This window comes from Carcharodon carcharias, chromosome 22 (assembly GCF_017639515.1).
Source record: "Carcharodon carcharias isolate sCarCar2 chromosome 22, sCarCar2.pri, whole genome shotgun sequence".
Taxonomy (NCBI): Eukaryota; Metazoa; Chordata; class Chondrichthyes; order Lamniformes; family Lamnidae; genus Carcharodon; species Carcharodon carcharias.
The window spans coordinates 66,765,211-66,783,032 of NC_054488.1; the positions used below are offsets into that span (position 1 = coordinate 66,765,211).

A 17,822-nucleotide genomic window follows, 5' to 3' on the forward strand; every position below is an offset into this window, starting at 1 on the left:
GTGTTGTTGGAGCTGCACTCATTCAGGCAAGTGGGGAGTATTCCATCCCACTCCTGACTTGTGGCTTGTGGACAGGTTTTGGGGAGTCAGGAGGTGAGTTACTCACCGCAGGATTCCCAGCCTCTGACCTGCTCTTGTAGCCACAGTATTTATATGGCTAGTCCAGTTCAGTTTCTGGTCAATGGTAACCTCCAGGATGTAACTAGCAGAATAGATAAGGGAGAACCAGTGGATGTGTCTCCATAACATGAGCCTGAGCACTGACAGTATGTGTGCTGCCATCAGCCACACAGGAGTCAAACGTTCAGAAGCAAGGTGAGGATGTCAGGACTGTCCTCACTGCATCTCATCATCATCCTGCACGAGCGTGCCTGCCTCGTCTGCTCAGTGCGATGGCCTCATCACCAGCATCGTTTCCTTCCAGGACCTCATCATTGTCATCGCCTTCAACATCCTCCTTATTGGAAGAGATGTGCAGCTGCTCCATCTCCTCCTCAGCCAAGTCCCCCCTGTTTGGAGGGCCAGGTTGAGCAGCAAGCGACGATGATGCGCTCCACCCTCTGGGGAGTGTATTGCAGGTTCCACCAGACCTGTGGTGGCACCGGAACCTCATTTTCAAGATGCCTATCGTTTACTCTACCAACATCCGGTTCATGGCATGACCCTTGTTATACCGTCACTCTGCTGCAGTCTGAAGCCACTGCATGGGCATCGTCAGCTACGCCCTCTGTGGGTAACCCTTGTCCCCAAGGAGCCAATCCTGCAGCCTCTCTGAGCCCAGGAAGATGTCAGGGATCTGAGAGCCACTAAAGATGTAGGAATCATGGACACTCCTTGGGAATCATGTGCAGACCTGCAGGATGTGTTTGTGGTGGTCACACACCAGCTAAACATTCAGCGAGTGGAAGCCCTTGTGGTTGATGTAGTTGACCGCTTGTTGCCACAGGGATCTAAGCGCCATGTGAGGGCAGTCAATGGCACCCTGCACCTGTGGGAAACCCGAGCTCTGCGCAAATCCCAGCGCTCTTGCTTCCTGACATTCTTGATCCCGGGCAAAATGCACAAAGTTCGGTGGCTTCACAAAGATGGTGTTCGGGACCTCCTGGAAACGCTCATGTGTAGAGGGTTGTGAGATCCTGCACAGATCACCTGTGGAGCCCTGGAAGGAGCCACTGGTGTAAAGACAGAGCGCCGTGGTCACTTTCACAGCCACTGGCAGTGGAAGCCCTCCATGTCCCCATGGCGCCAAATCCTGCAACAGGTGGCATTTGTGACCGACTAGTTCCCTAGACATGCGCAGTCTTCGGCTACACTGGTTCTCAGTCATCTGCAGAATGACAGGCGCCGTCTATAGATCTGGGTCTAATGAAACGCCGACAAGCGACGACTCGCTGTGCATCATCAGCTGCATGTGCAACAGGCACTGCCACCCCTTCATCTTGAGGAAGGTGCTCCTCCCTTTGCCAAGCCAGGTGCTTCCACCACTCTCTTCTTCTTCTCTGCTCTCTGTAAGCCATGAGTCATTTGCTAACTCACCAGGCTGCATGATTCTGATGTTCTCTTCCTGCAGGATCAAAGAGCGTGGGTTAGCATGTCTGTCTTAAGAGCCTCTCTTGGTTAAGTGTGAAGGCCCCTTCATGCATGCAGGAGAGTGAATGGCCACCACTTGAATAGCCAGTGTGTTGTTCTCTCATTGGCCATCTGAAACCTCACCCACCTCCGCCCCACTCCACTTGACCAACTGGCAGCAGCTTCGGCCATTGGACTGCACATTGTGCTCTCAGCTCAGGCATTCTCCTAACCCGCACTGCAAGGCTGCGCTGTTAGCTTGAACTGTCAGGGATATTGGTCAAAACTTTAATAAAGACATTGCAAGGGTCTGTGAGCGCCTCCAGCAGTGACTGCACCATGGTCACCTTTTACAAGGGGATTCTACAACTGGCCCAGTCAGCCAATTGCTCTGTTTCCCCTAAAACTGATGTGCTGGGCTCCCCCATCATTGAGGATGGGGATATTTGTGCAGCCTCCTCCTCCAATGATTTGTTTAATTGTCCACCTCGATTTCACAACTGGATGTGGGAGGACCGCAGAGCTTAGATCTGATCAGTTGGTCGTGCAGTTGATTGAAATTTTCAGGATGTTAATGGGTATGGATAGGGTCGATAGAGAGAAACTATTTCCACTGCTTGGGGAGACTAGGACTAGGGGGCAGAGTCTAAAAATTAGAACCAGACCTTTGAGGAGTGAGATTAGGAAACACTTCTACACACAAAGGGTGGGGGAGGTTTGGAACTCTCTTCCACAAATGGGAATTGATTCTGGATCAATGTTCATTTTAAATCTGAGACTGGTAGATCTTCATTACCACAGGGGTTTGTAAAGCATGACCTGCCCCTAATTTGAATGTTCACAACTAAAGCTATCCAGGGATATGGGGCAAAGACAGGATTTTTAGCTCGGCATGCGGGATTGCACCTGACCCACTCAAGTGTAAAATATTGCGTGATGGTATTGGGTGAGTGTTGTGATGTCATTGCGCACTCTCACGATATTTCAGTTGGCCGGTACTAAACTTGGACAGTTATGAGGGCAACTAAGCCCATTAATGGCACAACTAGGGGAGATTTTTCATTGCCCATCCAATGTTACAGTTCACAGGCAGGCAAATTGGCCAGGCGACCTTTACATTTTTCAGGAAACCTCATCCAGGGCAGGATGACGTTTGTTACCGAATAAAAAAATAAAAATCCATGGACAGAATTTTTACAATGTATATGTTCAGGTGATTGTTTGTGATGCTTGGACCATTTTTGTTCTGATTTTAAAACTTTGGAAGTTTTCAGTCCCCTGAGGCAGCTCTGTGCTTTCAGGAAGCTTTCATTCCGCACTCCCCCACACCTGCACCAACTTCAGCGCTCGCCCTCCTCCTGCCTCCACCCCGGCAGCTCTGAGCATTTCAGTGTGTGCTTCACGCTGGCTGGCCGTTAATTGGTCGGGTGCCGATCATGGACAGTGCTCTGTTCCCAGGCCCGCCCATCGCATCTACACACCAACCTAAAACTCCTACCTGAGGTTACAGATCAGCCATGATCTCACTGAATGGCAGGATATGTTCAAGGGGCTGAATGGCCTTTTCCTATTGTTATGTTCTTACTCCAATATTTCCCAAACTCCAAGTCCAAATGCAGCAAGATCTGGAGAATATCCAGGCTTGGGCTGACAAGTGGCAAGTAATATTCACACCACACAAGTGTCAGGCAATGACCATCTCCAACAAGAGGGAATCTAATCATAGCCCCTTGACATTCAATGTCATTACCATCACTGAATCCCCCACTGCCAATATCCTGAGGGTTACCATTGACCATTGACTGAATGGACTAGCCATATAAATACTGTGGCTACAAGAGCAGGTCAGAGGCTGGGAATCCTGCGGTGAGGAACTCACCTCCTGACTCCCCAAAACCTGTCCACAAGCCACAAGTCAGGAGTGGGATGGAATACTCCCCACTTGCCTGGATGAGCGCAGCTCCCACAACACTCAGGAAGCTTGACACCATCCAGGACAAAGCAGCCGCTTGATTGGCACCACATCCACAAACACTCACTCCCTCCATCACCGACGCACAGTAGCAGCAGTGTGTGTACCAACTACAAGATGCACTGCAGCAACTCACCAAGGCTCCTTAGACAGCATCTTCCAAACCCATGACCACTACCATCTAAAAGGACAATGGTAACAGACACATGGGAACACCATCACCTGGAAGTTCCCATCCAAGTCACTCACCATCCTGACTGGGAAATATATCGGCCGTTCCTTCACTGTCACTGGGTCACAATCCTGCAACTCCCTCCCTAACAGCACTGTGGGTGTACCTACACCACATGGGCTGCAGCGGTTCAAGAAGGCAGCTCAGCACCACCTTCTCAAGGGCAATTAGGGATGGGTAATAAATGTTGGTCCAGCCAGCGAAGCCCACATCCCAAGAATGAATAAAAAAAAAGCCCCCTGGCCTTACCTCAGCATCCTGATCTGTAGGGTGAGTCATGACACACATGGGGTCCGCAGCCTCTGCTGGTGGTGGCTGTAAAGAGGATGAGAGCAGGTGAGGCCCCAGTAGAGTCATGCCAAACACTGCATGCAGCTGCCAAACAGCTCTCCCCTGCACTGGATCCCGTCGCTCTCTCAGACCTTCGCCCCTACACCTCCCACAGCACCAACTCCACCCCACGGCCTCTCACTGAAAGACAAGCAGTAGCTTCGTCCTGCTGCCTGCAGAGATACACAGCTGACCCAGCTCAATTCTGACAGCTGAGGCATCAACACTGGACATAAAGGAGCCATTCTGCCCTGTAACGGTCAGTGGTAGCAGTGTGGAAACGCTGTCCTCACCAGCTGATGCAGAACCAGCCCACCCATTACTCGAGGCTGGGATTCTCTCGCTATTTGAGTGCGGGGGCTCACGATTCAGTAATCAGCAGATTGGGCCCCACTATGTCCTGTGCTCAGTATGCACACGGTGGGGCGGGGGGGTGAGACTCTGTTCTCTCTCTGACATTTATTGGACTTCAGGTTTCCAGATGAAATCTTTCAGCTGATTCTGGTCTTTGTCACTCAGAGTTTTGCCAGTGTGGAGAATCCAGCCACAATCCCCTGGAACAGTCGGCCAGAGAGCAGAACATGGCTGACAGCAAAATCCCAGCCTCCACTCACTGCCCAGTGCAGCCCCACAACCATTCACGCTCACGCTCACACCCACACCCACACTCACACTCACACCCACACTCCCACACACACCCACACATCACACTCACGCTCGCACCCACACCCACAGCCACACTCACACTCACACCCACATCCTCACACTCACACTCACACTCACACTCACATCACACTCGCACACCCACATCTCTCACTCACACTCACACCCACATCTCTCACTCACACCCACACCCACATCCTCACACTCACACTCACACCCACATCCTCACACACACTCACACTCACATCACACTCGCACACCCACATCTCTCACTCACACTCACACCCACATCTCACACTCACACTCACATCCTCACACTCACACACACACTCACACTCACATCACACTCGCACACCCACATCTCACTCACACTCACACCCACATCCTCACACTCACACTCACACCCACATCCTCACACCCACATCCTCACACTCACACTCACACCCACATCGCACATCACACTCGCACACCAACACTCACACTCACACATCACACCCACACCCACACACACTCTCACACCCACACATCACACTCACACCCACATCGCACATCACACTCGCACACCCACACCCACACTCACACATCACACTCACACCCACATCGCACTCGCACCCCCACACCCACACTCACATCGCACTCGCATCCCCACTCACACCCACACCCACATCGCACATCACACTCGCACACCAACACTCACATTCACACATCACACCCACACCCACATCGCACTCGCACCCCCACACCCACACCCACACTCACATCGCACTCGCACCCCCACATCCTCACACTCACATCGCACATCACACTCGCACACCAACACTCACACTCACACTCACACATCACACCCACACCCACACACACTCTCACACCCACACATCACACCTGCACTCCCACACACACCCACACATCACACTCACACTCAGACCCACATCGCACATCACACTCGCACACCCACACCCATACTCACACATCACACCCACTCACGCATCACATCCACACACACACCCACACTCACACCCACACCCACTCATCACACACACTCACACACACTCACTCACAAATCACACCCACACTCACAAATCACACATCACACCCACACTCACACCCACACCCACACATCACACACACTCACACATCACACACACTCACACATCACACCCACACTCACACCCACACATCACACTCACTCACACATCACACTTCACACACACTCACACATCACACACACTTACACATCACACATCACACCCACACTCACACATCACACCCACACTCACACCCACACATCACAAACATTCACACATCACACTTCACACCTCACACCTCACACTTCACACTTACACCTCACTCACACTCACACTCACACTCACACACACACACTCACACATCACACCCACACTCACGCTTCACACTTCACACTCATACATCACACACACTCACACATCACACCCACACCCACATATCACACACACTCACACATCACACACACTCACACATCACACCCACACTCACACCCACACATCACACACACTCACACATCACACTTCACACACACTCACACATCACACACACTTACACATCACACATCACACATCACACCCACACTCACACCCACACATCACACACACTCACACATCACACTTCACACCTCACACTTCACACTTACACCTCACTCACACTGACACACACACACTCACATTCACACATCACACCCACACTCACACTTCACACCTCACACACTCACACTCACACACACTCACACATCACACCCACACCCACACTCACACTCACACACACACACCCACTCACATCACACCCACACACACATCACACCCACACTCACACTCACACCCACACCCACACCCACACATCACACACACTCATACATCACACACACTCACACATCACACTCACACTCACACTCTCAAATCACACCCACACTCACAAATCACACATCACACCCAAACCCACACCCACACATCACACACACTCAAACATCACACACACACATACACTCACACCCACACTCACACCCACACTCACACCCACACCCACACATCACCCACACCCACACTCACACATCACACACACTCACACATCACACCCACACTCACACCCACACCCACACATCACACACACTCACACATCACACACACACATACACTCACACCCACACTCACACCCACACCCACACATCACACACACCCACACTCATACATCACACACACTCACACACACACTCACACATCACACCCTCACCCACACCCACACTCACACCCACACTCACACATCACACCCGCACTCACGCCCACACAACACTCGCACACACACATCACACACACTCACACATCACACTCTCAGACACTCACACATCACACTCACACTCACACATCATACCCACACCCACACCCACTCACACATCACACACACACACATCACACACACTCACACTTCACACTCACACATCACACACACTCACACATCACACACACACATACACTCACACACACACATACACTCACACCCACACTCACACCCACACCCACACATCACACACACCCACACCCACACATCACACACACTCACACATCACACTCTCACATACACTCACACCCACACTCACACATCACACCCACACTCACACTCACACTCACACCCACACTCACACTCACACTCACACTCACACTCACACTCACACTCACACTCACACTCACACTCACACCCACACTCACAAATCACATATCACACACACACACTCACATTCACACCCACACATCACACACACCCACACAAATCACACCCACACCCACACTCACGCCCACGCCCACACATCACACACACACTCACACTCACACCCACACTCCCACATCACACCCACACACTCACACATCACACATCACACACATTCTCACACACTCACACTCACTCACACTCACACATCACACCCACCCACCACACATCACACACACCCTCACACTCACACCCACACCCACACTCCCACACTCACACATCACACTCGCACTCACACTCATACCCGCACACATCACCACCACACTCACACATCACACCCACACTCACACCCACACCCATACACTCACACATCACACTCACACATACACTCACAGTCACACTCACACTCACACCCACACCCACACCCACACCCACACTCACACACACCCACACTCACACATCACACTCGCACTCACACTTGCACTCACACTCACACTCACACATCGCACTCACACTCACACTCACACTCACACTCATACCCGCACACATCACCACCACACTCACACATCACACCCACACACTCACATCACACCCACACACTCACATCACACCCACACACTCACACATCACACTCACACATACACTCAGTCACACCCACACCCACACTCACACTCACACCCACAAATCACACATACACTCACACCCACTCACACCCACACATCACACTCACACACATCACACCCACAAATCACAAATCACACCCACACCCACACTCACACATCACACTCACACATCACACGCACTCACACATCACACTCACACACATCACACATCACACACACTCACACATCACACTCACACATCACACTCACACATCACACTCACACATCACACTCACACATCACACTCACACTCACATATCACACCCACACATCACACACACTCACACATCACACACACTCACACATCACACACACTCACACATCACACTCATGCCCACACCCACACATCACACCCACACCCACACATCACACCCACACCCACACTCACACATCACACATCACACTCACACATCACACTCACACATCACACACACATCACACACTCACACACACCCACACCCACCACACACACACTCACACACTAACTCACACCCACTCCCACAACCACACTCACACATCACACCGACTCCCACACTCACTCCCACACTCACACTCACATATCACACCCACACACTCACACATCACACACACACATCACACACACTCACACACACACCCACACTCACAAATCACAAATCACACATCACAAATCACACATCACACTCATACATCACACTCACACATCACACTCACACATCACACTCACACATCACACTCACACATCACACTCACACATCACACTCACACATCACACTCACACATACACTCACACATACACTCACACATACACTCACACATACACTCACACTCACATATCACACCCACACATCACACACATTCACACATCACACACACTCACACATCACACTCACGCCCACACCCACACATCACACCCACACCCACACATCACACCCACACCCAGTCCCACACTCACACACACATCACACACTCACACACTCACACACACCCACACCCACACCCACCACACACACACTCACACACTCACTCACACCCACTCCCACAACCACACTCACACATCACACCGACTCCCACACTCACTCCCACACTCACACTCACACATCACACCCACACACTCACACATCACACACACTCACACCCATCACACATCACACACACCCTCACATACTCACTCACATATCACACCCACACACTCACACTCACACCCACACATCACACACACTCACACCCACCCACACCCACACCCACACCCACCACACACCCACCACACATCACACACACCCTCACACTCACACCCACACCCACACTCCCACACACCCACACCCACACACACTCACACATCACACACACTCACACATCATACACTCACACACATCACACATCACACTCACACCCGCACACTCACTCACACCCGCACACTCTCACCCACACTCTCACCCACACTCTCACCCACACTCTCACCCACACTCTCACCCACACTCACACATCACACCCACACTCACTCACACCCACACTCACACTCACACATCACACACATTCACACATACACTCACACACACTCCCACACTCTCACACTCACACATCACACTCACACTCACTCACATTTCGCACTCACACTCACACATCACACTCACACCCTCACACTTACACTCACACCCACACACTCACAGCCACACACACACTCACACCCTCACACCCATACTCACACCCACACTCACGCCCACACTCACACATCACACCCACACATCACACCCACACACTCACATGCACACCCACACTCACACTCACACCCACACTCACACATCACACCCACACCCACACATCAAACACACTCACACATCACAAATCACACACTCACACATCACACTCACACATACACTCACACTCACACCCACACCCACACTCACACCCACACTCACACCCACAAATCACACCCACAAATCACACCCACAAATCACACCCACACTCACACATCACACCCACACCCACACATCACACACACTCACACATACACACTCACACATCACACTCACACCCACACTCACACCCACACTCACACCCACACTCACACTCACACCCATACCCACATCACACACACTCACACATCACACACACTCACACATCACACACACTCACACCCACCCACACCCACATCACACATCACACACACCCTCAAACTCTCACACTCACTCCCACTCCAACTCCCACACCCACTCCCACTCCCACTCCCACACTCACACTCACACATCACACTCACACATCACACACTCACACACACCCACCACACATCACACCCACACTCTCACCCACACTCTCACCCACACTCTCACCCACACTCTCACCCACACTCTCACCCACACTCTCACCCACACTCTCACCCACACTCTCACCCACACTCTCACCCACACTCTCACCCACACTCTCACCCACACTCTCACCCACACTCTCACCCACACTCACACTCTCACCCACACTCTCACCCACACTCTCACACTCACACACTCACACTCACACACTCACACTCACACCCACACCCACACATCACACCCACACACTCTCATCACACCCACACTCACATCCACACCCGCACATCACACACACTCACACATCACACACACTCACACATCACACTCACACATACACTCCCAGTCACACCCACACCCACACACACACTCACAATCACACATCACACCCACACTCACACATCACACCCACATCCACACACTCATACCCACACCCACACTCACACATCACACCCACAATCACACATCACACCAACACTCACACATCACACCCACACTCACTCACCTCACACCCACACTCACACTCACACCCACGCCCACACTCACACAACACACCCACTCACACATCACACACACACACTCACACACACTCACACACACATACACACACACTCACACACACACACACTCACACTCACACATCACACCCACACTCTCTCACCTCACACCCACACTCACACATCACACACACTCACACATCACACTCACAACCACACATCACACACACTCACACCCACCCACACCCACACCCACCACACGCCCACCACACATCACACATCACACATCACACACACCCTCCCTCACACACTCACACTCACTCACACATCACACACGCACACACACACACACACACTCACACCCACTCCCACACCCACTCCCACACTCCCACATCACACCCGCACACTCACACATCACACACCTTCACACACACCCACACACACCACACATCACACACATCCTCACACACTCACACTCACACTCAATCACACTCACACATCACACACACCCACCACACATCACACACACCCTCACACTCACATCACACCCACACTCCCACTCACACTCACACATCGCACTCACACTCACACTCATACCCGCACACATCACCACCACACTCACACATCACACCCACACACTCACATCACACCCACACACTCACAACACACCCACACTCACACCCACACCCACACACTCACACATCACACTCACACCCACAAATCACACCCACACTCACACATCACACCCACACCCACACATCACACACACTCACACATACACACTCACACGTCACACTCACACATACACTCACACCCACACACACCCACACTCACACATCACACCCACACCCACACTCACACCCATACCCACACATCACACACACTCACACATCACACACACTCACACATCACACACACTCACACATCACACACACTCACACCCACCCACACCCACATCACACATCACACACACCCTCCCACTCTCACACTCACTCCCACTCCCACTCCAACTCCCACACCCACTCACACTCCCACACTCACACTCACACTCACACATCACACTCACACATCACACACTCACACACACCCACCACACATCACACACACACTCACACACTCACACCCACTCCCACACTCCCACATCACACCGACACACTCACACATCACACAACCTCACACACACCCACACCCACCACACATCACACACATCCTCACACACTCACACTCAATCACACTCACACACACCCACCACACATCACACACACCCTCACACTCACACCCACACCCACACTCCCACACACCCACACTCACACTCACACATCACACTCGCACTCACACTCACACATCCCACTCACACTCATACCCGCACACATCACCACCACACTCACACATCACACCCACACACTCACATCACACCCACACTCACACCCACACACTCACACATCACACTCACACATACACTCAGTCACACCCACACCCACACTCACACTCACACCCACACTCACACCCACAAATCACACATACACTCACACCCACTCACACCCACACATCACACTCACACACATCACACATCACACCCACAAATCACAAATCACACCCACACCCACACATCACACACACTCACACATCACACACACTCACACATCACACACACTCACACATCACACACACTCACACATCACACACATTCACACATCACACTCACACATCACACTCACACATACACTCACACATACACTCACACATACACTCACACATACACTCACACAAACACTCACACTCACATATCACACCCACACATCACACACACTCACACATCACACACACTCACACATCACCCACACTCACACATCACACTCACGCCCACACCCACACATCACACCCACACCCACACATCACACCCACACCCACTCCCACACTCACACTCACACATCGCACATCACACTCACACATCACACACACATCACACACTCACACACTCACACACACCCACACCCACCACACACACTCACACACTCACTCACACCCACTCCCACACACACACTCACACATCACACCGACTCCCACACTCACTCCCACACTCACACTCACACATCACACCCACATACTCACACCTACACACTCTCACACTCACACCCACACCCACACTCACACTCACACTCACACATCACACACACTCACAAATCATACACTCACACACACTCACACACATCACACATCACACTCACACCCGCACACTCACACCCGCACACTCACACCCGCACACTCACACCCGCACACTCACACCCGCACACTCACACCCGCACACTCACACCCGCACACTCACACTCACACCCGCACACTCACACTCACACCGGCACACTCACAGTCACACCCGCACTCTCACCCACACTCTCACCCACACTCTCACCCACACTCTCACCCACACTCTCACCCACACTCACACATCACACCCACACTCACACCCACACATCACACACACAATCACACATCACACCCACACTCACACATCACACCCACATCCACACACTCATACCCACACCCACACTCACACATCACACCCACAATCACACATCACACCAACACTCACACATCACACCCACACTCACACATCACACCCACACTCACACTCACACTCACACCCACGCCCACACTCACACATCACACCCACTCACACATCACACCCACTCACACATCACACACTCACACACACACACACACTCACACACGCACACTCACACACACACACACACTCACACACACTCACACACACACACACTCACACATCACACCCACACTCTCTCACCTCACACCCACACTCACACATCACACTCACACCCACATATCACACACACTCACACCCACCCACACCCACACACACCCACACCCACCACACCCCCACCACACATCACACATCACACACACCCTCACTCACACACTCACACTCACTCACACATCACACACACACACTCACACTCACACCCACTCCCACACTCCCACATCACACCCGCACACTCACACATCACACACCTTCACACACACCCACACACACCACACATCACACATCACACACATCCTCACACACTCACACTCACACTCAATCACATTCACACATCACACACACCCACCACACATCACACACACCCTCACACTCACATCACACCCACACTCCCACACTCACACTCGCACTCACACTCACACCCGCACACATCACCACCACACACACATCACACCCACACACTCACATCACACCCACACTCACACCCACACACTCACACATCACACTCACACATACACTCAGTCACACCCACACCCACACTCACACTCACACCCACACTCACACCCACAAATCACACATACACTCACACCCACTCACACCCACACATCACACTCACACACATCACACATCACACCCACAAATCACAAATCACACCCACACCCACACCCACACTCACACATCACACATCACACACACTCACACATCACACACACTCACACATCACACACACACATCACACTCACACATCACACTCACACACACACTCACACACACACTCACACATACACTCACACATACACTCACACATACACTCACACATACACTCACACTCACATATCACACCCACACATCACACACACTCACACATCACACACACTCACACATCACCCACACTCACACATCACACTCATGCCCACACCCACACATCACACCCACACCCACACATCACACCCACATCCACTCCCACACTCACACTCACACATCGCACATCACACTCACACATCACACACTCACACACACCCACACCCACCACACACACTCACACACTCACTCACACCCACTCCCACACCCATACTCACACATCACACCGACTCCCACACTCACTCCCACACTCACACTCACACATCACACCCACATACTCACACATCACACTCTCACACCCACACCCATCACACACACTCACACCCTCCACACACCCACCACACATCACACACACCCTCACACTCACACCCACACTCACACTCACACATCACACACACTCACACATCATACACTCACACACACTCACACACATCACACATCACACTCACACCCGCACACTCACACCCGCACACTCACACCGGCACACTCACACCCGCATACTCTCACCCACACTCTCACCCACACTCTCACCCACACTCTCACCCACACTCTCACCCACACTCTCACCCACACTCTCACCCACACTCTCACCCACTCACACACCCACACCCACACATCACACCCACACACTCACATCACACCCACACTCACACCCACACATCACACACACTCACACATCACACTCACACATACACTCCCAGTCACACCCACACCCACACACACACTCACAATCACACATCACACCCACACTCACACATCACACCCACATCCACACACTCATACCCACACCCACACTCACACATCACACCCACAATCACACATCACACCAACACTCACACATCACACCCACACTCACTCACCTCACACCCACACTCACACTCACACCCACGCCCACACTCACACATCACACCCACTCACACATCACACACACTCACACATCACACACTCACACACACATACACTCACACACACACACACACTCACACACACACTCACACACACACACACTCACACACCCACACACTCACACATCACACCCACACTCTCTCACCTCACACCCACACTCACACATCACACACTCACACACACACACACACACTCACACACCCACACACTCACACTCACACATCACACCCACACTCTCTCACCTCACACCCACACTCACATCACACACACTCACACACACTCACACTCACACATCACACCCACAATCACACATCACACCAACACTCACACATCACACCCACACTCACTCATCTCACACCCACACTCACACTCACACCCACACTCACACTCACACCCACACTCTCACACTCACACTCACACCCGCACACTCACACCCTCACCCACACTCTCACACTCTCACATCACACCCACACACTCACACTCACACTCACACCCACACCCACACTCACACTCACACTCACACTCACACTCACACTCACACTCACACTCACACCCACACTCACACCCACACCCACACATCACACCCACACACTCTCATCACACCCACACTCACACCCACACCCGCACATCACACACACTCACACATCACACTCACACATACACTCCCAGTAACACCCACACCCACACACACACTCACAATCACACATCACACCCACACACACATCACACCCACATCCACACACTCATACCCACACCCACACTCACACATCACACCCACAATCACACATCACACCAACACTCACACATCACACCCACAATCACTCATCTCATACCCACACTCACACTCACACTCACACCCACGCCCACACTCACACATCACACCCACTCACACATCACACACTCACACAAACACACACACACTCACACACACACACTCACACACACACACACACACACACATCACACCCACACACACACATCACACCCACACTCACTCACCTCACACCCACACTCACACATCACACACACTCACACATCACACTCACACACATCACACATCACACCCACAAATCACAAATCACACCCACACCCACACTCACAAATCACAAATCACACTCACACATCACACATCACACACACATCACACATCACACACACTCACACATCACACACACTCACACATCACACACACTCACACATCACACACACTCACACATCACACACACTCACACATCACACTCACACATCCACTCACACATCCACTCACACATCCACACATCACACACCCACACATCACACACTCACACACATCACACCCGCACACTCACACCCGCACACTCACACCCGCACACTCACACCCGCACACTCACACCCGCACACTCACACCCGCACACTCACACCCGCACACTCACACCCGCACACTCACACCCGCACACTCACACCCGCACACTCACACCCGCACTCTCACACCCGCACTCTCACACCCACACTCTCACACCCACACTCTCACACCCACACTCTCACACCCACACTCTCACCCACACTCTCACCCACACTCTCACCCACACTCTCACACTCACACCCACACATCACACCCACACAGCACACCCACACACTCACATCACACCCACACTCACACCCACACCCGCACATCACACACACTCACACATCACACACACTCACACATCACACTCACACATACACTCCCAGTAACACCCACACCCACACACACACTCACAATCACACATCACACCCACACACACATCACACCCACATCCACACACTCATACCCACACCCACACTCACACTTCACACCCACAATCACACATCACACCAACACTCACACATCACACCCACAATCACTCATCTCATACCCACACTCACACTCACACTCACACCCACGCCCACACTCACACATCACACCCACTCACACATCACACACTCACACAAACACACACACACTCACACACACACACTCACACACACACACACACACACATCACACCCACACACACACATCACACCCACACTCACTCACCTCACACCCACACTCACACATCACACACACTCACACATCACACACACACATCACACATCACACCCACAAATCACAAATCACACCCACACCCACACTCACAAATCACAAATCACACTCACACATCACACATCACACACACATCACACATCACACACACTCACACATCACACACACTCACACATCACACACACTCACACATCACACACACTCACACATCACACTCACACATCACACTCACACATCCACTCACACATCCACTCACACATCCACACATCACACACCCACACATCACACACTCACA

The 17,822-nt window shown here is 52.1% G+C and overlaps 1 protein-coding gene across 4 annotated transcripts in view; it reads right to left on the reverse strand.

The window, feature by feature from the left end:
- The window catches only part of rnf157 (ring finger protein 157), a 789,927-nt gene that overhangs the window by 197,059 nt on the left and 575,046 nt on the right, over positions 1–17,822 (reverse strand). For all 4 annotated transcript variants that reach the window (XM_041217436.1, XM_041217435.1, XM_041217438.1 and 1 more), the window contains exon 16: positions 4,023–4,088. In XM_041217436.1, coding sequence (XP_041073370.1) covers positions 4,023–4,088 — 66 coding nt within the window. The remainder of the gene's footprint in view (positions 1–4,022; positions 4,089–17,822) is intronic.